A 26113-nucleotide genomic window follows, 5' to 3' on the forward strand; every position below is an offset into this window, starting at 1 on the left:
TTTCTTGGGGTGGGTTGGCAACACTGAACCCCACTTGATGTTGGTGAACTCTCTTTACCCCACTACTCTAAAGTAGGTCAAAGCACGTAGAGGCTCTCGTGTAGTTTAGCACGTAATAAAAAAAATAGGTTAAGTTATATCACGTAAGATCGTGATATACCTACAAGTGCGAGGTGGGAAAAAAAAGTGGTGCATTGAAAATTGTACTAAAACATCGCTAAACGCTAAAACATTGACAAAAAATTGTCAAAATATGTCAAAAAGTGATATTCAATTGATAAAAAAAGAGGATACCTACAAAGTGCTGCGTAGAAACAATAAGTTTACACTACTCATGAACGACTTAAAGAACAAATGAACTGCGTAGAACCTGCTGAACTTTTGGCTTTTGGCCATAACAAATTTATTTTTACTTACGCTCATGTGCAACGCGAACTGCTTCTTTTGTAAGCTGCAATGCACTAAATATGATAACAAACATAAAATAAATATAGGCAAATGTTCCCACTCCCTCATTCGATTTTATAGTTCAACTAATCACGGCACATATCCCATGAAATCAAATACAACCCTCTCATTCCATGAACTGTTCATAAACCTATTACTACTTATTTTCACTTTTTTTAAACTTTGGTTAGGAGCGAGTCAAAGGCACTTAATCCTTCGCACACATTACATGTACAAATTTTGCATTTTCCTATACGACATTTACACACATTACAGACGGAAATGTCTCGTAATCACATAGTTCGTTGTATTATCACTGAACCTCCCCTTTCTTTTATCATTTCAGACTCCCACCACAAGATGTCTTCCGCTTATTATGCCCTTATCGCGACCATCGTGATAGCTCTTATCGGCATTCTTTTCCTATTGATTATACTAAAAACATCTTCTGTTGTTCCCCCAAATCACGTGCTACAACATCCCGAAAACAACTAAAGAAACCTTCTATAATTTCCCCACTTGCTTTACAATCGATTTCACATGCCCCGGAGACAACAGCTATTCCCACCACCTCCCTCTCCCCCTCTGGTACAACAACAGTCGTAGCCACAGTAGTCGTGGCACTCGTGTATGACTTTCACTTGAAAAAATAAAAATAAAACCTGTTCGCAGTATTACCCGACGCGCAGTCTTACCCATCTCTACTCTATATATGCAACTTTAGATATACGTGTACGTGAAGAGTGGCTACTCGTAATCAAAGAATTCGTAAATAAATTGATATCAGTGAGAAGGAAATACACATGTAATAGCTTCTGACAGAATCTAGTTAAATGTGCAAAATTAGATTGTTGTTATTTTCTTTAGTTATTAGTTTGTTCTTTTATGTGTATACATGATCTTTAATAATATTCACACCATTCAATTTAATATTATTCATCTATTCTATGGCAAATGATTGGTATAATATAGTGTAGGGTGCACTTTTGTTCACTGTAGTTACATAGGATCTTGTACAGTGAGATGCACAAGTATTCCTCGGCAAATTGTCCGCGACTACTTTCATCATTCTTTCTCATGCATCCTACTTGTTTTCAAGGATTGCATTTGTACGTTTACTTATCCAGAAGTTGTCAGCAGCTTGTTTGGCTTTAATTTTTTAAGATGTAATTGCGCAAAACAAAGGTAATAAACATGATGATGGACAATTTGCGTGGTAATACTTATGCATTCCACTGTACAACATATTGTATTTGAACTTCTGCTGTAATGTTCTTCTTAATAATTGTGTGCAAGCAATATTTATGTTGTGGTTATGAAATATAATGCTGCGGAAGGCTGTCAGCTGTGTTTAGCATTTAAGATAAAGTATCATCATCATTATAAATTAACAATAAGAAAATTTCGCGCCTTTATCACTACTTTTCCACTCTTGCGATGAATTCCTTAACGATTTTCAGGCCACCGGAAACCCTGAATATGAAATTAGAGGAAATATTTCACGGGAAGAATATGGTTACATATGTAAAATTGTAAAGAATGGAAAAGTTAAGACATGCGTAGGATGACAGCGGACAGCATAAAGGAAAATAAAATAGCACTGTTTACAGTTGTTTCTCATTGGTAGTTTACGATGTATTTCAATATACGCTCCTCACAAAAAAGTTTGCAATATTGTTACGTTAGAGAATAGGTGATAGACACGGCCTTGGAATGCAACAACACATGGTATCTGTCTGGTGGACGTTCTCATCTTTTCGCCGATATATACCACCGTGCCTAGCACCTATTGCCTAATATAATAATATTCCAGACTTTTTGTGAGGGGTGTATTTCGTCCGTCCTTATTCGCTACTCACGTATTACAGAGTGTCCAGAAAAAAGTAACCGAATTTCTACTTAATACTTTCGGTAACGTTCTCTTTGAACCACCCTGTATTTCAGGAAAAGTTTGATGTACTACTTACGTTTTCAGCGGAGCAATTGTTCTTTGGTTCAGTAGCATTTACACCACTCAGACACTGCAAGGAAAAAAATAGTCATTAGTTATATTTGTCTTTGAAGATAATATGCTACATCAATATTTAGAATCTGAAATAGCACCTCTTTTGTGTGTGTATATACACACGAGGTTATATCAAAAAGTAACATATGCCTTGACTGCTAATAAAAGTAATTCTAAGTTACGCTTGTAATGGTATTGTGAAGAACTCGCTCCGGTAAACTTTCCTTATCCGGAAAACGCCTGAAACCCGCTATTTATGTCACTTTTCATATTCGTACTTACGTATTCTGCACTGAGAAACATTGCTGAAGGTAGCATTTTGCTTTTTTCACGGAAATAAGCTCTATTTGCGACATATCGAGTAATTTTTGTTCGTTTCTTTTTCCCTTCGGTAACACGCTAAATGGCGGTCACAGTTTCACTACCGTACTCGGCATGCAGTGTTTCCACCCCACTCTACCTAAAAATACCTACGTAGCCCCACGAACCATTTTCGGTAAGGTTAGGTTAGGTTGGGTCACGTTTAGGTTAGAATAGTTAAAAATTGGTTTAGAAAAAAATGCGTAGCCCCACACCATTCTCGCATAGCCCAACAAACCATTGACACATAGCCCCACGAACCATTGACACATAGCCCCACAAACCATTTGCGGAAACGTACCTTCTTCAGTTACAAAAACACGTGTTTGGAAACACTGACCGGGATTGACCGGGATTACGTCATCACACACAGGCAACATCCGGGTGGAAGGAAGTGGATGCAACAGCTTTTGTGCATCCACTCATTCATATCGAAAAATACAAGATTTACCGGCAAAATTCAATAAACGATGCGAGAAAACACTTCCCCGAACGACCATAAGTCTAAAGAAACTGCATTGTAAATTTTAAGAAATCCATTTTCCGGATACGGAAAGTTTACCCTCGCTCCAATTGGCATTATTTATTTACCATTAACAACAGATAAAATGTTTATTCAATTACAGTGGGCCTAAAAGGGATGATGAGACAGGTGAGTGGAGAAGGTTAATTTAGAACTGCATAATTTGAATTCATGTCCAGATATTATTAGTAAATCAAGAAGGCTTAAGTGGGCAGCCCATGTGGCACGAATGGGAGAGAAAAGAAGAGCTTACAGTCCAAGGGTTCTCAACTTGGGGGGCGCCCCCCCCCTGGGGAGACGTTGGAGAATTTCAGGGGAGGCGTGGTGAGCAATGAAAAATACATGAATTACCCCCCCTTCCAAAAAAAAGTTGTGGCAAACACAAACCCCTTGTGTAGCTCTCAGAAAAGAAACTTCTGTCTGTCACTCGTTAATTGTGTTCTTAAGAAATAAAATCAAATGATGTAGCTTGAAATTTTAACTGCAGTGAGGGCAGAATGCTTTGTAATGTAGGCCTATTAGGCACTTTTATTAATTAATGGAAATGTTTTGGTTTGAGTTGGTGTTTTAAGTCCACTTTATGCACAGTAAGGCTAATCGGGACTGGACCTACAGTTTAAAGTGGGATCCGAACCACTTGTGCCTCCACCGGGTATCGAACCCGGGACCCCTCGATTACAAGGCAATGACGCTACCACTGCGCCATGGGGGAGGCCCTTAATGGAAATGTTCTATCAACAAAACAAGTATTAGTATTTTTTAATATCTGTAATAATAAAAGCATTGTAAAATATTATTTGAGTTAGATTTATTAACCCTAACAGCACAGTTTTGTACATCAATAATTAATTACGCTTAGAGGGAGGGGGCGTGGACTAATTTGAGGACGCAAAGTGGGGGGCACAGGCCCAAAAAGGTTGAGAACCCCCCTTACACGATTCTAGTTGGGTAAGAGGCCAAAACGAAGATGGAGGAATAACGTTGAGATGGACCTAAACGAAATCGGTAAGGATGGAAAAGATTGGATTGATCTCGCCCAGGATAGGGACATATTGAAGGCTTGTGTTGCTGCAGCCATAAACGTTCGGGTTTAAGAAGGCTAGAGAGTTAGTTAGTAGTTATAGTAGCAATAATACCATATAATAATTTTAATGGTGTGGTCCGCACAATTATTTCCCCTCTGGCCACCCCCATCAGTTTCCAACATCGGTGCGACGCCTTTAAAATCACTCTGTATAAATCGGTTCTAGACGCTCGGTAGTCCAGGCACATTTCGCACGGAAAAATCTTTCTCTACTCCCAGAGAATAAATAAGAGCACCTTCACCCTCTCGCTTCTCTCAAGCCATCCACTCCGATTCCAAGAACCACACGCAGTGCCCTCACCTGGAGGAACTCATAAAAGTTTAAGAAACCTGGAAGCCTTTTGAAGTCGGTACAGGTAGGCGGAGAAAGCATTACAGGTTTTTTTACAGTCAGGTCACGAATGTTTGCTGAAATGTTAAAGAGAGGACACGTTTGACATGAAAGGATTCAAAGGGACGTAGGAGATTCGAGGGGTTTCAACATACTGAAGATGGCAGGAGTCGACACTGATTAAAGTCAAATTGTTAAGACCAAAGATGAAAGTTTTGAAGAAATGAAAGCGTAGGCAGACAATCTACCCGACTTCATATATGGGAAATACAGGAAGAATTGAGGTAGGGGTTTATTCAGAATTTTACATCTGCAGGGGTGCAAGCACCAAAACAGAATTTCTGATTACATAAGCGTGGCTACATGTTTGTTTGCTTGCGTTTATTTTTAAGTCCACTTTATGCGCAGAAAGGATAATTGGAACTGGACGTATAGTTTAATGCAGGGTTGCTAAAGTCCAGGAATTTTAAATAAATTCCGGTCCAGGAGAGAAAATCAGCAAGCGCAAATGGGTTCTACACCGTCAAGAACCTCTTTATCTGTAAAGTATTTGAATTCGGTCCAGGAACCTTTTTTTCCGAACCAATGTAAATTCGGTCCAGGAACCTTTTTTCCGGACCATTGTAAATTCGGTCCAGGAACCTTTTTTTCCGGACAATTGTAAATTCGGTCCAGGAACCTTTTTCCGGACCAATGTAAATTCGGTACAGGAACCTTTTTTCCGGACCATTGTAAATTCGGTCCAGGAACCTTTTTTTCCGGACCAATGTAAATTCGGTTCAGGAACCTTTTTCCGGACCAATGTAAATTCGGTTCAGGAACCTTTTTTTCCGGACCATTGTAAATTCGGTCCAGGAACCTTTTTTTCCGGACCATTGTAAATTCGGTCCAGGAACTTTTTTCCGGACCATTGTAAATTCGGTCCAGGAACATTTTTTTCGGACCATTGTAAATTCGGTCCAGGAACCTTTTTTTCGGACCATTGTAAATTCGGTCCAGGAACATTTTTTCGGACCATTGTAAATTCGGTCCAGGAACCTTTTTTCCGGACCATTGTAAATTCGGTCCAGGAAACTTTTTTCCGGACCATTGTAAATTCGGTCCAGGAACCTTTTTTTCCGGACTATTGTAAATTCGGTCCAGGAACCTTTTTTCCGGACCATTGTAAATTCGGTCCAGGAACCTTTTTTCCGGACCATTGTAAATTCGGTCCAGGAACCTTTTTTTCCGGACCATTGTAAATTCGGTCCAGGAACCTTTTTTCCGGACCATTGTAAATTCGGTCCAGGAACCTTTTTTCCGGACCATTGTAAATTCGGTCCAGGAACCTTTTTTCCGGACCATTGTAAATTCGGTCCAGGGATCTTTTTTTCCGGACCATTGTAAATTCGGTCCAGGGACCTTTCTTCCGGCTTAATTTAAATTCGGTCCAGGAACCGTGTTTCCGGATCAATTTAAATACGGTCTAGAAACCTTCAGTCAATGTAACAATACGCAACTTGGACCGAATTTGAATTGTGCGAGAAAAAAGGTTCCGGTCCTGCAGCAGAACCCAATAGAACCCATTAGAATTTATGGGTTCGTGGACCTTTAACAAACCTGGTTAAAAGTGGGATCCGAACCACTAAGTGCCTCCACCGGGTGCGTGGCTATTTGTTTTAAAAAGTGCCTCATTTATTGACAAGAGTTAATTGAAATTACTGCTGCATAACATTATAATTATGTTACAAAATTGTATAGCAATTAATGTTATTTTGATGTCATTATGCAGATATTAAAATCAACACATACCTACAATAACAGTACTACCAAATTTGTACAATAATAAATTATTTGTCGTAATTAGAACTGACGGATTCTGTAAACAAATTGGAGTTGGTGTGTGGACGTAAACATAATTTTAGTGCTGAGGAAGAAGGGATTTCCGCTTGGAAAAATGCTTTTATTGACCATACTAAAAAGGTTTAGATTTGGAGCTAAATTTACCTTCGTGGAGCTTAAAAGCTCCTTAAAGCTTTCGAAATTTAGGCGCCGAACGAGTGCGAAAAAAGAACCAGACCTGGCTCCAAAAGAGCTAAATTGGCAACAGTGCCCTTCTCACGCAGCGCACCGTGACGTCATTTTCTACCTTTACGCACTCTTTTCAAATACGTGGGCCTTCACCAAAAACCAGCGTCTTAACTGGGACAAGCCAAACGTCCACCCGAGTTTGAAGCCCGCTTTAGAAAAGCATTTCATTCTTCTTAATATTTATGCCATGACCAAAATGCTTCCGTGTAAAGAGAGAAATGTTATGGCATTTCAGATGCCATGGCATTTCTCAAGGATAGAACCCGTAATATTTCCGTAGCATAACCAATCAGAAGCGACCTCTAGGTCACGAGTGCAGTTGTAATGGCGGCCGCTTGAGATGTAAACAATGTATCACCTCGCATTTTTAAAATCTGATAACAATTCAACCGAGAGGAATTACGTTTCGTGTAAAACGTTATTAAGTATAAAACAAAGGCGCTGCTTAAATACATATTTTACAACAGTGGTTCCCAACTTCAAAAGGTCCGAGGGCCAACATTATATCCAGCATTTGATTGGCGGGCCGAATTTTTGTTGGGGGGGGGGGGATTAAAATTTACAAAAATTGTAAGTACTGAACTGAAAATGTGGTACTTTCGCATGACTTAAATTTCTTAAATGAGGCAATAAAAACAATGGAATCACAAATCAAAATTGTATAATTATAATTTATTTCACAAAAACCCAATACTTATGGATGAATTGAAAGAAATGAAAAACACACCATACAAATAAGAATCCTTCATAGTAAGTGTTCAATGTGAAAATTGAAGCCGATCTGCTATTTTTTATCAAAGTTGGAATGTCCACTTCAATTTCTGTATTTGAAAGTCTCAGAAGGTGAAGCAGTGAAGCATCTGCCAGTCGGCTTCTGTAGCTGTTCTTGATGAACTTCATTGAAGAGAAAACACTTTCACACGTGTATGTGCCGAACATCGAAGTGATTCTTTGCCCAAAAATACGAAGGTTTGGAAAGCGTTCCTTGGACAGGTATTTGAAAAACTCTGACCCCTTTTCTTGCCTAGTTTGAAGGAACACATCGCCTTGCAAATCACACAATTCAAGTTCGAGAGAAGCTTCTTGTTCTTCGATGTTAACGCAAAGAGGATTGCTAAATAGCTGGATGCTGCTCATTTAAAATGGCTCATTTCGATATTTGCACAAACTTTAACCATCAGTCACAGTACAATCCGAGATGGAACACTGGAAATCTCTTCGTGCGTAGTAAAACAGATCTCTATAGCGCCGCTCTGCAGCTTGTTTCTAAACACAAAGAGTGAAGCCAGGGCTGTTTCAGTGTTATGGGAGATTGGTTGACCGTAGTTAGTATTCTGTGTTTCTACTGTTCCTCGCGAACCGGCTGAAGTCAAATTCGCGTCCATATTCACGAACCTTTTCTTCTACAAAATTTTATTGTGAGAATGTGAGTAGAATACGTGTAATATTTACAAATAGTACAGTGGGATCCATGAGTATTACCTTGCAAATTGTCCATGACTATTTTCATTACTTTTTCTCTTACATCCTGTGTGTTTCTAAGCGATTGGTTTTATGGTACCAGCAATGTACGTATTCTACAACTCTTTCATTTACACAGTATTTAGTTTCTAATTTGGATAAGTAGCTTCATCCGGCCGAACAGTCTGCTTAAATTTTGAAATTGTGTCGTCTGATTCTTGTCGTTAGAATATTATTTTGGGGATGCGGTAAGTGTTGCCTAATGTAGTTAATGAAATCGTAATTGAACATTGTATAAAATCACTGCGTAATACGTATCAAAAGCTTTTTTTTCAAACGTGATAAAGAAGTATCGCCAAACGTGAACCAAATTCCGTTCATTTCATACATGAGTACAGGCTTGCATTCAGTATCGAAATCGAACTTTCTGATTGTAATTGTGTATCATTTGTTGTGTAAAATAAAAACTCAGGAATTTTAATGAAATGGTAATAATATTATATACTGTTCTGTAAGGGACAAGTTCCATGTGTATAACTTAATCTGTGATGTTATGCTTCTGCAATAACTTATTTTTTAAATTCCTCTCGTATTTGCTTGCTTGCTTGAGTGGTTTAGGTGGACCAGGTTTGGTTCTCTTACTTTTATAATTATACACACGCGCGGAAATAATCAGATAATTAAACCTAATGATCCTAACCTACTTATGTTATGATTCCGGTAATTATTTTGCTAGTGAAAATAACCCTACATGCTATTCTCACCACCTGGTGAAAATAGTCTCAGCCTTTTTTATTTGTATGTAGCTAATCCTTAAGGATCATTTGAGGTAAATGCAACTTTGTATTGAAAGCAGCATATTTTCAGTTACTATTTTCACCAAGTTTTTGTGCTATTTTCACCTAAATTCATGATTCTTCACAATGTGAGAATTATTTTATAAAACATTCACGTTCTCTTGTAAGATTTTGTTTTGCATTGCTTGTTAGGTTCTATGTCTCAAAAAATAATCATCTATACCATGTGATATCACTGCTCTCTCTAAAAAGTGGTAATAGTAATCAATAATCAGCATTTTTAATTTGTGTTAAGCTCTATGGTTAGTTGAGTGATTTAACTTGCAAAAATTGGCTATGTGTGAAATATAATAGCATCTGTACTTAATAATAATGGTACCAGTTTCATAGATCGGAGACACATTACAATCTGATATTTTGTGTTTTGCATGGTTCGTACCTACCAATTGTGTATTGCGGAACATAGTTCAAGGTGCCATTATGCTTTTTACACAAAAACAAACACTTTTTTCTACTGAAAAAAATGCATTTATCTAAGTGCTATCGAATACACGTAACGGTGCGATATCGCTTACTTTGTGAATGATATCGCTCCTTTTGTTTTCGAATATCAGTGTTTTCCAACCTTCTGCACCGAAAAATACCTACTATCATGTTCGTCACGTGTGCAAATTGTACACTGCTGACGGATAGTCCCACGAACCATTCCGATAAGGTTAGGTTAGGTCCGATAAGGTTAGGCAAGCACAGTTAAAAAAGGGGTGGGTTGGAAACACTGACATGATTTCCCGGTCAAATAGACACCACGATGAAAGAAAATACCTTGACTAACGTTGGAAACCTTAGAGAAACTCATTTCCTTCCCATTGTGTGCTGTTTCTTTAGAAGCTGTACAAGAGAATGAAAAGGTGATCTCAGTACTGCAAACAACTGTGGGAATAACATTGGAGAAACCTTTCTGTGGAAAAAAAAACACTTCAGAGTGTCATCATTTCCACAATTTATCTATTTTAAGATGAACATTTTTGTGTTCAGTAACATGCATGTATCATGATACACACAGTACAGTAGTTACTGATATAACAGATTAATCAAGTCCGGTGAGATGTATGAAAGTAAGTAGTCTGCTGCACACTGTTTATGCTGTACTTCATTAAATACTAGTTGCTCATGTTATAAAACTATGCGTAATAACTACAGAAAGGATGTTTGGAGTAGCAAGGTCCAATATGAATTTTTCATTTTTGTAATGGTGCTCGTATGTCCTTAGGATAAAGCAGCCAAAGTTGATAATGAAGTCATGCATTTCTTAAAGTGAGTACATTAAGTACATTATTTTTGTTTGCCATAGCTTCGGTCGACTTTATTTCTGCAAAGTGTACTCTCATTTATGTGGTGAGCACTCTAGCATGTTGGCTACTGAAATGTTAGTGTACCCATTGGGCAGCTCCCAGTACATATTTTTTTAATAGTATTTGAACATGAAAACGCAAGAAAATTAATCCGACTGTACAGCACTGTAGAGCATTTATTTAATTTCTAGGAATTATCCACCTGTACGCGTGTTTTATGCACACATCAAGATAGAAGAGATACAAATGCAAAGTCCGGTATGGGACTTGGACGTGGGAAGTGTAATAAATATGGCACTTCTCTGTTTAAGTCTCGTATCAGCTGGCACAAAGTTCATCGTGGAGGGAAATAAATCAACATTTCTTCATTCATGTTCAATATTTAGTAAGAGATGAGTATTTGGTTTTTGAATAAACTGTTTTATGTAAGAGATATTGTAGATATTATTTTATATATATATAGATATTATTTTTGTTAATATTTTCTGTGTCTTTTTAAAGTAGAAATATTAATTTTCAATATTACGGGTTTTCATTCTTCCAATTGCTTTAAATGCTGAAAGAAGTCTTCCAGGAACAACTATTAATTTTCGAAAATATGTTTTCATACTTTTATTTCAGTGTAAAAAGCATATATGTATAGTAAGTGCTGCTGCACTTGCTACAATAAGGTATGAACTTAATGGTCAGTGTCATGACAATAAATTTGTGTTAAAGGCTGAACTTTTTCGTAGCATTCAACCCAGTACTTTTTATTTATTTGATTTTTGAAAAAACTTCCGAGCATTCTCTTGGTAATTATTATATTTTTCTGTGCAGACTAACCTATTTCTAATCAGTGCCATAAGGTATGTGAACTGATCCCTGACAGTATTGAAATTTTTATTATCAAACTGAGTGTAGTTGCTGTACGCGGTCATTTTTTCAGTTTTAATGTGTGGCAAACAAACTATTTTTTATTGATCGGTGTATAATCTTGCAATACAATCCTGTATAGCCGAAGGATCAACCAGCAGGAAAAAAATATTTTTGCAAATATGGATTAGCATGACATAAATCGTTCTGAATTCTTGTCCAAGAAAAAAAAAGTCACCTATTTTAAGACTGTCATTTTCGTATGATGAAGAATGTTTTTAAAAATGCCTTTAGAGGAATTTATATATTTCAGGAAGTTTTGGTAATAGAATGTTTTCCATATAATTTTCGTATACTTTTATTTTTGTGATAGAAATCAATTTTAATGCGAAAAGTTTGTAATTAAACGAAAGCATTGCATATAATTAATTTCCGCCACTTATAACTACGTTTAGTCAATTTGCACGTATAATTTATTATACGCGCAAATCGCCTGAACGCAGTTAAAAACCATTCGGAAAACGAATGGTACTGCACACGATAGTGTTTTGTCGTTTCGAGCAGTCTGCGAGTTCTTGCGCATAGCGTTCGTCTTCTGTTCTTTCCCCGACGGTGCTGCCGTCGGTGGTCGCGAGGAAAAGACCTTCCAGTGCCGCCATACTGTCAACCATTTTTAACCCGCAGCTGTAACATCTTGTAGTAGTATGTCTATGAGTGAAGCCTTCGCGGAAGCGGGCGAGTTCATTCCGCATAGCGAAGGGGTAGAATGCATGGTGTGAAGAGAAAGTTACGTCACTTTAGATTCTTCTGTTGATCATTAGTGACTGCAAAATCAATTCTACTCGTTCTATTGTCGTTCTTCACATAGCTTCCGTTCCTTCAGTAAAAATAGAATGTATTTTAATAAAAATACATACAATTAATGTATTTTGCAAACTGGCTTTGCGGGCCGCAAAGAAAGGCATCGCAGGGCCGCCAGTTGGAAACTCCTGCTTTACAACGTTTACTGTACACGTATGAAAGAATACTTTAGTTGTGTCAAATGTAAACACCGTGCACTCATAGATGGTGTACCTTGACTTGATGTATATGTTATTCATTGCAATCACAAAAGCTAGCCGAAACGTTACATGAAATGCTTGTGTGTAAAGTACAGTGGGATCCATGAGTATTACCGTGCAAATTGTCCATCAGCATGTTCGTTCACTTTATTTGACCCAATAAGAGCTTCAAGAATTAAAAGAAAACTCAAAACAAGCTGTTTACAACTTTTGCACCAGCATACATAATAATCCATCGCTTGAAAACACATAGGATGTATAAGAGAAATTAATGAAGATAGTCATGGACAATTTGCTGAGCAATACTAGTGGATCCCACTGCACCATCTGCTATAAGATTTTTGGAAGCATTTACATAGCATTTATGTAAAGGTAATGCTCTCGTCTAAAGCCGGCCTTGGGAGTAATTTCAGTAAGTTGAAAATTTAATCAAACAAATCGTCTTACGCTGTCGCATTCATGAAGACAGAAGATAATTTAAGGAGAAAAGAGCTTTCGACCGCCACCTGAAACCCAGTTCTGATTAAAACCCCCTCTAAATTTTCCTTCCCGTAATTCGCATTTATAAATTCGTTCTCAGCCGAGGAAAATATACTGCACTTCCGCCAAACTTAGGAAGGAATGAATTATGTAGGGATCATAAGCCTTTGAAATAGATTGCTGCATCGTGGCCTTTTTGCTCGATCGTCTAATAGTTCGCACGGATGACGCTAGATGGCTTACGGAATGGACAGTTTCTTCGCTCGAACAGGCAAAAGATTGGTATACGTTCGAAGTCCAGTGGTTACCGTGAAACCATAATTCTTTTTTAGTAGAGGGGTCTTCAAATATGGATCGTGAAGTGAAAGACTAAGTGAAATTGAAAGTGAAGTGGGCATAGTCATCATCTCCATGTTAAAATGTATTTTAGACTATCTTACCAATATATAGCAAGATATGAAAATGAATAGATGATTATGGGCTGAAACTACCAGGATGAATTTTACATATATATCGTATTGGCCCGAATATACAGGGTCCGTTCTGAAAGTATCCGAACTGTCCGGAGCGCGGCGCGAGAATCGGTCGAGGGTTTGGGTAAGCTACGCCAGGTGGCAGTGGGGACCTTAACCTTCAAAACAAGGCCTCGCTCAGTTGCCTGCGAGCAGTGGTTGAGGTGCAATCGCTCGTGTTGTGTACACGAAAAAAACGCCGCAGTTGGTGGATTTGGTGAAAATGGAGCGTACTTTGGAACAGCGCTACGCTGTGAAATTTTATGTTAAATTGAAAAAACACTTTACGGAGACTTTAACCATGCTACGGGAGGAAAGTATGACCCCGAAAGGAAGAGACAAAGTTCAGCATGGCACACCCCCGCGTCCCCTCGTCAAAATCAAAGGTGAAGACATTGCTCTTTGTCTTTTTTCGACGCGAAGGGGGTCGTGCACAAAGAGTTTGTACCTGATGGGACCACCGTGAATGCAGCTTACTACAAAACAGTGCTTCAGCATCTCCGACAGAGGGTCCAGCACGTCCGGTCTGACATCGCCGACAGGTGGGTGCTTCACCACGACAACGCACCGGCTCACATAGCGCTGTTGGTAGGTGAGTTTTTGGCTAACGTACGCGTGGCAACGCTGCCTCATCCCCCTTACAGCCCGGACTTGGCACCGGTCGACTTATTTTTGTTTCCCAAGGTCAAAAGGGTGCTCAAGAGGAAGCGTTTTGCGTCAATTGAAGAGGTTCAAGCTGCCACGACCGCAGCATTAAAGAGGGTGTCAGTCAAGGACTTCCAGGACTGCCGTGAACAGTGGAAAAGTCGCTATACTCGCTGTATTGGGGCTGAAGGTGCCTACATTGAAGAATATTGACAGCAGTTGTAATTGTCATCAATAAATTGTTTGCAAATAAATAAATTCGGATACTTTCAGAACGGACCCTGTAAGTCGCCCCCGAATATAGGACGCAAAAAATGAGTTTCGGCTCAACAGCAACCCAACGTCGCACATTAGATTCCTCAAGTCCGTATTTCCTTCCGGCCTCTCTGTTGCTTCTGGCTTTAGCGTAACGAACAACTGCAAGTTTGAAACTTGCATCGTAACTACGCCTTGTTCCCAGCCTTGGTAATGCTTTCTTCTCCACACGATCGTTCATATTGGCGACAAACCTGTAGATCCACTTTAGTAGAAATGAATACCTGTATAAGCTTAGAGAAAAACGAACACAATCTTAATAACATCAAAGAGTACGTTATCAAGAATGCAGACAGTTCTTACAATGTCCAGTTAGAAACAACAATGACAGTGGCGGCGATTAGGGGGGGCGAAGGGGGAAGTTGCCCCCCCACTTTTCGCCAATTTTGCTCCCGCACTATTCTAAGGTGAAATATACAATATTTGTCCCCTCAGTTTTGGCACCTTGCCCCCCCCCCTCCCCCCGGTTTTGGAACTCAATCGCCGCCACTGAACAATGCTATTGATCCAGTTAGAAACAACATTGCTATTGTTGGATAACATTACATTACGTATCTTATCTCGTATGTTATCTACAATGGAGCCAGTTTCTACAATGCTATTGTTGCATTATCGTTATTTCAAATGAGAAATTGGACCATTTTTAACAGCATATGATTTGCCGAAATATCATAATTTATTTTTTAAGGCCGCGAATATAAGACGCATCCTAATTTTTCACAATTGAAATTTGGATAAAATGTGCGGCTTACATTCGGGCCAATACAGTATTTGTACGATTATTGTCACATTGAAATGATATTTCACATTCTGTACATTCGAGCCTATCACGCTCGAGCGTGGGAGATTCGATCGAGTATTTTCGAGCGAAAGTGGTCCAATGCAGAACACTACTTTGAAAGTACCAAAGAGGATTTATGCATGATTAAATATTTATCAGGACGTTTGCTTATCGTCAAATGAATCTAACTTTCTTTTTTGTTATTCAATAAATATTCAGTTCTTTATTTTTCCTTACAGTTGATTTTATACAAATTTTGGCGATCTTTGCAACACGTAAGCTATATTCAATCCAACGAATCTTTGGAGCCAAACCGTGCATAAGAAAGCGAGTGGACGCAGCGAAGCAGTACACGCTGCTGCAAAGACTGGGAACTGCGGCCCCCTTTCCCCCTCTACACAATCCCGTTCCCTTGCACTTGTTCATTGGTCGAGCTCTCTCTACTCGCTCACTCCAGAGATTTCAGTGACAGAGTATAGGTAATGAATATGTGCTGCTGTAACTCTATCCTCGTATACCATCTTATTACTTATTCATTTAATAATAAAAATACAAATTTAATTAATTTACATATTATTATAAATAGACCTATAAATTCTATTAACGTATTAATTTAAACATTTAGGGTAAAGCACTAGTGATAATTCTTCTAATTCTTCCCATCATGATAATGCATTGGAGAAGATTGGCACAGTGAGCCATCTCGTGTATTGCTGGCTATGCTGTGACATACGTTACGAGAATTATCACCAAATAACCTATGCCACCATATTACCTTACCTTACCCTTTATTAGTATTATTATATTTAAAACATTGATTCAGATTCACCGGAAATACCAGATACGATCCTGGTTGTGGCCACAAATTGTTAGGGTTAGCGAGCTGTATCTTTGCGAGTGAACCCTGACCAAACCAGGCTGCGCAGTAGCAAAGGGGAGGAGCTACAGGCTGCGCGTCATTCTCTTGTCACCTTGTAAGAGCTGTCGACCACCCAAACGGCGAGTAGATGACAGCCACGGAAATGTAACTCTTCTACGAGGAGTATCTACGGTCACCCGCAAAGTTACAACTCGTCAACTCTAAGTGCATTTCAGTTACGAGTAGTAAAAGAGGCAAAGAACGCATCCAAGGGACTGTAATTTTGTGAATGACAGTAGCATGCTGTGTTCAACACTTGCGCTATCTCACCATACTTCAGTGGGTAAGTGGTTAGCACAGAATGCTACGACGCCAGTGGTCCTGGGTTCGAATCCCGGCCTGGGCATGGTTGTTCTTTGTGAGTTTCCCTTCATTAATTTCAGCATATCATCACTCATCCTTATCTTCGCGGTTAGGTGGCAGAAAAGCGAAGTAAAATAACCCAGATCAATCAATAAATCAATCGATATTAGGAGCGAACTGTTAATTTCTATCAGAGACGTGGTCATCGCCGCGATTAACCTAAAGATACAGAAAATGGACGCAAAATTAGCACGGTACTTAAAGAAAATACTGAAATGGAATAAAAGGGACGTTCAATTTTTTTTTCACCTACCCACATGTGGCTGTCAATTCAAACACTGCCTTGAGATTAAAGCAAACACACACACGTTCGGTTTCCAAGGTAGCAGCAGCAAGGAATTCCACACTTGGACAGACGTCGCAGTCATGCGTCACCAGGAAACTAACGTGAAATTCCCTCGCTGGAAACTATCCTCTGACGCTTGAAAAACGGACAAAGGACGCGATCACGGGAGGCGAAACTATATCCCTTTCTTCACAATGTCCACCAAAGTGAAGTTCTCATCTCCTTCCTTTGAGAAACGGAGAATATTGAATTTCCAGTAGAAAGAGCAAGCGTCTCGTGATTTCCGGCTCGAAACGTTGTAAACCTTGTTTAAACGAGAAAGGAAAGTGAAAACACTGCATGTATCACTGCACAGTTTTTCCTTCACTTCACTCTTATATAAGCCAATACCAGGAACCGGATTTATTATATAACTGCATTTTCCCTTCTTCTGTTGGAGATAAGAAGGTTAAGTTAAGTTGCCTCCTGTACATTGCAATATACAGAAGGCATGGAGGTAGGGCCACACACATTTACAACCTCTGCAAATTTGTCGAGGTGATGTAATCAGCACCACCACGCTCTGGCCGCCTTTACTCCCCGGGAATGTAGGTCAGGGTCGTAGCCAGGCAAGGGGCTGAGCTCTCTGGCATTGCCGTAGGCGCCCTCTGAAGTTTGGTAAAACTACTTTGTAAACTATTTGTTTGCAGTGCCGAGTGAAAATGTAGAGAGCAGATATTATTTTGCTCAAAATTTGACAAAGGTTAAATTCACAGAACACGAAGAACTGATATCGCATCCGTTCATCTGATTTACGAGCCGGTCAAAGTAGCGGGAAGTATTAAATTCTCTCGGCTTCAGCTATGAGTGGGAAGAAGGGGTGTGTGCAAGATAGTGATAATAAACTGTATGTATTTGTATATTTCTACATTATCTATGCCCAAATGCGTGATGACGTCAAAATGAATATCCTCTATTGCTACATGATTTTGCAATATACTTATTATGTTATGCAGCAGTAACTTCAATTAATTCTTGTCTGCACAAATCGAATCCTCATGTAATCAGAAATGAGGTTTTGGCACCCCGAGCAATCACCCGCCCGTGCAAGGGACCTTGGAGGCTTAAGGCGGATCGGTCCTTATAAGGGCCACCAACCTCTCCATTTCAGGTCCCACTGCTATCTGCGAGCACACACTGCTTTAACCAGTCACGAAAATTGTTTGCCAGGAGCCCTAAAACCTGGCCCTCCTAACCTAACCACGTATGAATTATTAAAACTAATGCAATAAATGCCTACGTGGTTAGGCTAGGAGGGCCACGTTTTAGGGCTCCTGGAAAACAATAATCGTGACTGGTTGAAGCAGTGTGTGCCCGCAGACGGACCCGCGATCTTCGGATGGGGACCTTTTACAAGCAACGTGCTAGAAAACATATCTACGAAACCACAACGCACGATGACATTTCAACGATGGAAAATTTCCAGAAACAATTCCATTGTCGAACAAACAGTCTGTTCTGTTTAAATGCATTATTGTTGCTAAGTAATCCCCGGTGCTACACGATGACAATTGAGTGATGGGCAAGGAATCGATTCCATTAAATAACGCGCCATCTGTCAGCGAATATAATTACTAGACTGATGGGGAAAAGCTGGGGAAACAAGAAGCATCGATGTGCAGAAATTACCTAAAAATTGGAGATATATGACTACATAGCAGGCTTTCAATAATGATGGAGGGTAGGGGTGTAGCTAGTATGCGCAATTTGGAAGTTCGAATCGATTGCGCAATTAGCAGAAGAGCTTCGACACAAACAAATAAGAACATAACATTTCGTTGTTGATTTTCTTTATTTTACTTCATTTTTCTGCCACCATTTGCTAATCGCACAGATGATATGATGAAATTGATGAAGGGACACTCATAAAGAACACAGATGTCCAGGCCCGGACTCGAACCCAGAGCCCCTGGCGTCGTAGCACGCTGAGATAATAACATTTCGTAATAAAAACGTGAAATTTCGAACCTTTCATGAGAAATCTATTTGAGATACTATAACGATAAAGTGTTTTATTATTATTATTATTATTATTATTATTATTATTAGACTTAGCTTTGCTTTTTAGCTACTGTTCGATTGAAATAAACTGATATCAAATATTATTATACTTTTTAATGCATGAAGAAAAGAATAACCAATTACCTTTTCTTTCTTTTATTACAGAAGAAAACTAAGAAATAACTTCACAAAAATTTAAACGTTCACACTGATTCGCTGGTGGTTCTTGGTTTACACGAGTAAACCCAGTACTTTAGATTATCTTGGTAAAATAAATATAAGAAGAAAAAAAATCACTCATATATTTATAAAAATAACAAAATTAACCTTTCTACTTACGATTACCTTGCTGGCGTTTAGAAAGAATTAGCGCTTTTCAAACTTTAGCGGGATTTTTCATCAGAAGGTCAAGATTGTGGGGATTATAACACGAGAGCTCTCGACACTAGGGACCACTTCTATAAAATCCTAGTTGTTCCGTCTTCTTTCCCCGACGATCCTCGGTGTCTTGTCGCTGGAGAATTTCCATCTCTGCAACCTCGGCTTCATGATCGACCATGGGGTACTTCGCTGCGACTGACGATTCCATAATTGCTAGTATGACGATCCAGAGAACACAGGTTTCGTCCACACTTTTAAGTCTTTGCGAACTCACGTCATAAGAGTCCACTGAAGTATTTTCACTTCCGCTGACCACTCGCGTACTTATTCGTTTATCGGCAGAAACTTAACGACCAAAAAATGTCCACGAGCAGTTACTTGCGCGACTACGTTTTCGTCAAAATCTCCGCGCCAACTGCTGCAAACTACATACTACGCGCGAAAAATGCACGAGCGCTCATTTTCCTTTGTCTACCGGACTCAGGCTCTGTCCGAAAGGTACAAAGTACAGACTTGAAGTATGGTCTTAGTGGAACTGATGTCACCTAGTACAGTTCGAAAGCGCCAAGAACAGAAGCACGCAAGTGCAAAGCTCGCAGTGCAGATGGTTGGTGACTAGGTCACGTGGTTTCCGCACTCGTTGTTCATTTGTTTAAAATCACGGAGGTAGAAAGCCAGCGACACAGGTAGATATGCGTTATGGGCCAGCAAGTTGTTGGTTATAGTTCTTCTAATGTGTGGAAATGTATGATATGATATGATATGATTTATTTGCATCCACTACAATTTTGTACAAATAGGTACATCTGTAGTATAGGACATGTCAAGTAGAAGTACATGATAATAATATTTGGTAATTTTAACATAAGATACATGCATATATGTTGGTGTATTATAACCCGGTAACAGTAGTATAAGCCGGAGACACATTAAACTCGTTTATTTTCAAATAAAAATCATTGCTACTTACCTCATATGCATACCGGAACATTTTTCAAGCTGGGGATAACTTTTCTTCCATGAAAAAAGCGTTATTTTTAACATTATAATCATTTATTGGTCGTTGCTAATTCGGCGGGCAAATCTTGACTCACGTTGTCTGTCGTCAGCTGATATGCAGTATCGTCACAGGTATCGTCAGCTGATGTGCAGTGTTTCCAAACTTATGAACCGATAAATGCCGCTCAAACTATTCACAAAAGGTTTTTAAGCAAAAATTGAGGCTAGACTCTACTTTACGTCCTTATCTGCATGGTGATTGCTTCTTTGCGTTCGCGGTGCGCGATCGTGGTGCGGCACCCGGCATCTCTTCGGGTAAGTACCTCTTTCTTTTTACACTTTCTGTTCAAGATAGCCCCACTATCCATTCACGGGGTCGAGGTATGTCTATGAGGTTAGGTTAGCCCTGTTACGTTATGTTCCATTAGCACTCATTTCACCCCTAAATATGTGCTTCATCATCTAAAAAATTCCTCAGTACGTTCAATTGCGCATATCCGGACAACATCGGTTTTTCTCGATTCACTCCTTCAGGAAATTTTTGCTCGCTTTGGGATTTACGTTGTTGAATTCCTTATAAAATAAGCTTTCCAACGATATATGACACGTATTCCTTAGGAAAGGGACGTAAACTAGAGTCTTACCTTAAATTGAAAAAAAAACCGCTCATACGTCATCTTGTAAAACTACCGCGTGGTTGCTACACTGACAGGGGGTTACATGATCGAACGCACGGAACATTTGATTCACGTAGTCGACGTTAATGGCTGCACGAGCTATCGTACAACGGAGATGCATGAATGACGAAAAATACCTTACTTACAGGCCAAATAAGTTGCACGATTTGAAAAAAAAAATTCCCCGGCTTCAGAAAGTCCTCAAGAACGCAATTCCGTAAGTACTTTCTCGTATTTTCTCCTGTAAATTTTAAGAAATCCGTCTCCGGCTTATACTATCGTTACCTATAACCCTTGCATGTCAAGATGATATACTATACAATTTCAGTTTGATGTGCAGCATCAAGCCCTGCATGTATGGTAACTAACCATACCTTTTAACATTTATTCTGGTTACACATAGTATTATAGGACATGTCAAATAGAAATACATGATAATAAAGTTTAGTAATTTTAACATAAGATACATTGCATATAAAATATTATACTTGAAAAATTTCAGTTTGATGTGCAACAACAAGCTCTGCACGTATGGTAACTAACCTAACCATGCCTTTTAAAATTTATTCTGGTTACAGATACACAAGACCTTCAAAAGATGAGTGTTGCCTCTGTATATTCTTGTATGCTGTAAAATAAATGTTGAATTAGCATGGTTTTGATTTTGTTTTTAAACTTTTCCACTTTGGGTTCGTGTCTTAACTCTCTGGGCAACTTGTTATACAGGGAACATTTGAAAATGCTATGTGATATCTATGGTGAAAAATAAGTGTTTAAAACGCGAGGAAAACAACGTGTACTCAGATTTATCTACTGATCGTATTTGGCGCTGCAGTCCAAGTGCAATTCGATAGACGTGTACTTCCAGTCAAAGACTTGAAGACCGCACTCCAAGACCATACTCGGAGGATGCTCGCTTGAAGAACGGTCTTGCACCTTTCGGACACGGCCCTAATCTATTATCTAAAAAAGGTGCGTTTCTAGTAATTTTGCTTCTTTCTTCACGGAAGGTTTTGTAAACAATCGGAGACACTGAAAATGACATTTGAATCCATTTTCCACAATAGCTACTAAAGTCACCCGTGGATTCAAATATCATTTTCCGTGTCTAACTATCTCAAATAGTTTCCTTTGAAACGTACCACGGAAACATCACTCTATTGTAGGGGTGTGCGGGACAGATTTTTTTTGGTCGGGACGGAAAAATTCACAGTCTCCCGACAAAGTCTGTAAATTTTCGGGACGGGAAATGTTCGAAATTTCCTGAAGCTCTGAATATCTCGAATTCTACACGTCATTTTCAACTTTATTGATTGTTTTTGCATTTTTGGAATAAAGACAAATAATTTCCGATACGTTCCATACACTTGCAATGCAGAAAACTTCGAGAATTAACAATTTTTTAAAATGACCAATCGGTATTTCCCGACTGCTCGGGATCCCGAAAAGTCGGGATCCCGAAAAGTCGGGATCGGGACTGGAATTTTTTCCCCCGATCCCGGTCCCGACTTTTCGGGATCCCGCACACCCCTACTCTATTGTATTGTCTGGGTCTGTCGTACGTTCTGGGAGGGGGCGATGTGTTCCCCTTGATCTGGATTTCCTTCTTTCAAAACTATGACTGGATGCGTCAAAAAGTGGGGAAAAAATAGTTCTGGCTACACTGTTTCAAGTTGCCGTTAAATGTACGACATTCTACAGTTAACAGTCTGCTTGTTAATTTACAAAAACGCGACAACCTTTTAAAATTTAAATTTGATATTTTATCATGCACGAACACATATAACTATTATAAATTCATTTGTGTACACCATAAATATATATTTTAAAAGTGCATTATTAAATTTACATTAATTATGTTAAATATGTAATGTCCGCTCATACTTGTAAAACGGGCACGGTAATTTTTTACGATAGTTGAATGGCAGCGGAAATTAACGGTTTTACCCCGTCAATTCGCTAGTCAACGTTTTCCAGTGTAATAGAAAAAGGAAGTCAGAACAGGTCTTGGCAAAAGTGGTAGCACCAGAGGGGGAAGCAGGGAGAGGAGCCCCCATGCTCCATTAGAACATAAATAAATACTCTTTTGGTCCAAACGTGATTCTTGGTGTGGTATTTAGGTGTATACTAAAAGTAATTGCCCTTCAGAAAAAATCGTCCCCACCCGCCTGCCTACTCATTCATTTTTTTCTGACGTCCTTACTGCTTAGTCGAGTCTTTAAAATAAGGTATTTGATCTGATAAACTAGATTTAGAATTAAGTAGTCATTATGAAATATATTCGCCATGTTGGATTCAAATTTGGAGTGGTTCCTTATCTAAAATGACATGCGCAGAGTTTCATGATTATATTTCCGACTGCCATAGTCCAGCATCATCTACTCAAGTGTCTGGAAGCTATTTTCAGTTGGTCTCTGAGTCCGTACATTTAATACCAGATGCATGGCAGAACAGTTTCTTCAGACGATTCCGTTCTTTCCACGTTCTGGCAACAGTTTGGAATGGATCCTATATCTGCATCAGCACGACAACGTACTTCCCCATACCTGCATTCGGGATTTCAAGACATGTTTGAGCGAAAGAACTTTCCTGGCCGGCACGTAGCCCAGATCTCAACCCAATTTGCTTTTCACGTGTTGAGCTGAAGTGACAGCCACGAGCCAGGCGGTTAAGCTACTGAGGCCGAACTTGTCCTTTGGAACTCGCCCCTTGCTCTTAGGAGAGGAAATAAACGGTTTGACCCGGAAATAATTGCAACACAAATGTTTTTTGTGCCAGATTGTGCGAAATAGTATAGTGAATAACATTAAAAATCCGCCATGATTGAAAATGGCAGCAAAAAATCACCTTAAAATGTACAAAAAAAGTCTCGAAAACGGTGCATTGAACACAACAAGTGAAGATAACCAAAATGAAACAGCAGAATTTTTTCTAAATTAAGGTTCTTGTTTGATAGAGCTACCATAAATCTTAACTGAATTACAAAGATTCAAATATTTTCTTTAATTTTTAGAATTAGCGTAAGTTGGTTACCGACACAAATAACAGCAAATATTAAAGAAACTATTGTAATTTATGTTCTAAAGTCATTGAACCAAATTTATAGCTTATGATTTCCTCTAGAGATTGGTTTTTGTTTCTTGCCTATAGAGTCAGGTGTTGAGGAGATATGTGCATAGTTTAGAGTCCTGTGTTTCGCTAAATTTACGTGTCACATTTCTTATGATATTGGTGAGAACGTAATATATTTATTCTGCAATGTTTCGATCACTTGCGTTTGTTACACGTTGTATTTGTTGTTTAAACATGTATGCACACAGTAGAGGCGATTAGGTGTTTTAACTGAGCGGGGAGGGGGGGGGGTCAAGGACAGTTCACTTTCTACTTACTGCAATTAGAAAGAATCATATTGAAAATGGAATTCGGGCAAATGATTTTGGGTGAAATGCAGTAGACAAGGCTTAGCATTAAGATACCATACTGCGGGGACAAGAAGTGTGTATGGGGGGGGGGAACTGCTCCCGATGCCCCCACCGCTAATCGCCGCCACTGTCAATACATTGAACTAGTATGATACGGTAAAACACGGTTCCAAACCGGTTGCTTTGCCTTAGGGACCATTGCAGGATTGTTCGTAGATACCTGGTGCTAACATGTTAAATTGCATCATTTCCTGTACATACAGACGTGCACTCGTAGCACAGGTGTTGCCCCTGATGCAGCAAAAGGAGAACATTTGCGTAACTCATTGAAGACGTCAACTCCACTTCCCAATACGCTCGGCTTTAATGAAATTCCGAAGAATATCGATCATCCTAATGTATTGCAGCCACAGAGCAGCAGTATCCTGTTATCTTTCAGAGTTGAACCAAATGTAGATAAAAAAAAAGATCAGTTCCCAATAAACCTCTCAGCTTAAGAGGATGTCAAAAACACTCGAGACAGAGAACTATATGAAGCATAATCCGAATGGTATTTCTCCCTGGAAGAACCTTCTACAGGGTACTTCGAAAGTCATGGAACCAAATCTGTAAATCTGTATAACTGTCACATGCATCCTTTTTGTATCATAAAGACGCTCGCAAATATTTTATGGCGCATGCCATAGTGAAATTTGCTTCTCAAACGATCGAAGGAACGGCACGCTGAAAGGTTGCCAACTACACTTAACTTTGTCTGCCGGAAAACATACTGAAAGCACCTATACTACGGAAACAGAATAAGTCCAGCCGAAATGTTGAGAGTCGAAGATGTAACCAACATGCCAAAACTTTCACGAATCACCACTTCTACGTACGTGGGTTCTACATTCTAGTTATCACACGGTGAGCATTGTCAGATACCAGTGTCATGTATGGAGTGCCAAAAGTGGTCGGTGCAGCGGTTGAAATGGACACTATTTTGTTCGCTGCCCTAAAACATGTTTGGATCAAAATCCAGATGGCCCGTGGCAAAAATGCACGACAATGTCATCAATACTTGCATGAAGCCAGTAGCAACAATACCTTTACGTATCTGATTGTTTCACAATGGGTACGTGCAGAGGCGTCTTCTGAACGCATGCGGTACATGCTACCCATGCGTCAATTGTGGGGAAAAGGACAGCTTGCTCTGCGACGACATTAATGAGCATTTCTACATTCTAATTTCTTCATATAGGAAAAGTATTTATTTTACACGAGAGCGCTCAACTAAGCTTATATTACATTTCTTGGATCTGAAGTGAAAGAAAGTAATACTTCTTTTCCCACAATTGACGCATGCGTCACTTCAGATCCAAGAAATGTAATATAAGCTTAGTTGAGCGCTCTCGTGTAAAATAAATACTTATCCTATATGAAGAAATTAGAATGTAGAAATGCTCATAAATGTCGTCACAGAGCAAGCTGTCCTTTTTCCCACAATTGACGCATGCGCAGCATGCGGTGACGCCTCTGAGAAGACGCCTCTGGGTACGTGCATTTCTTGAGGAGGTTTGAATGTGTCAGTGAGAACATGAGGTATGGGTTCCCTATATTGTCACCCTTCTGCAACTTTCATATACCGCTAGGTATTGTTGACATTCTCGTGCATTTTTGACACTGGCCACACAATCCCTGTCTTTCCTTGGCAAGACATGTTTTAGAGCAGTACTGAAAATGGCGTTCATTTCAACCGCGTACATACGCAACAGCGCTCGTTGCACCGACCACTTTTGGCAGCTGCCAGCTCCTCTGCGGTGCATGCAGCCATCCCTATTGCTGGATATCTGCCTACCCGTGGACGACGAACACTAGTGCACTGTACACGATGGGGCGTGCCTATCGATAACACCTAGGCCACTCGTACGTATTCAACCGCAAACGAGGGATGGTGGCCTGATGCGCGGT

At 39.5% G+C, this 26113-nt stretch overlaps 1 protein-coding gene across 1 annotated transcript in view; it reads right to left on the minus strand.

Annotated features, from left to right (window-relative positions):
- Positions 1-26113, minus strand: part of LOC145979394 (tyrosine-protein kinase receptor torso-like) — a 610025-nt gene that overhangs the window by 158538 nt on the left and 425374 nt on the right. Inside the window, exon 3 of the mRNA XM_083112263.1 lies at positions 2415-2468. Coding sequence (XP_082968389.1) covers positions 2415-2468 — 54 coding nt within the window. The remainder of the gene's footprint in view (positions 1-2414; positions 2469-26113) is intronic.

The sequence above is a fragment of the Lepisma saccharinum genome, chromosome 26 (assembly GCF_977018435.1).
Source record: "Lepisma saccharinum chromosome 26, izLepSacc3.1, whole genome shotgun sequence".
Taxonomy (NCBI): Eukaryota; Metazoa; Arthropoda; class Insecta; order Zygentoma; family Lepismatidae; genus Lepisma; species Lepisma saccharinum.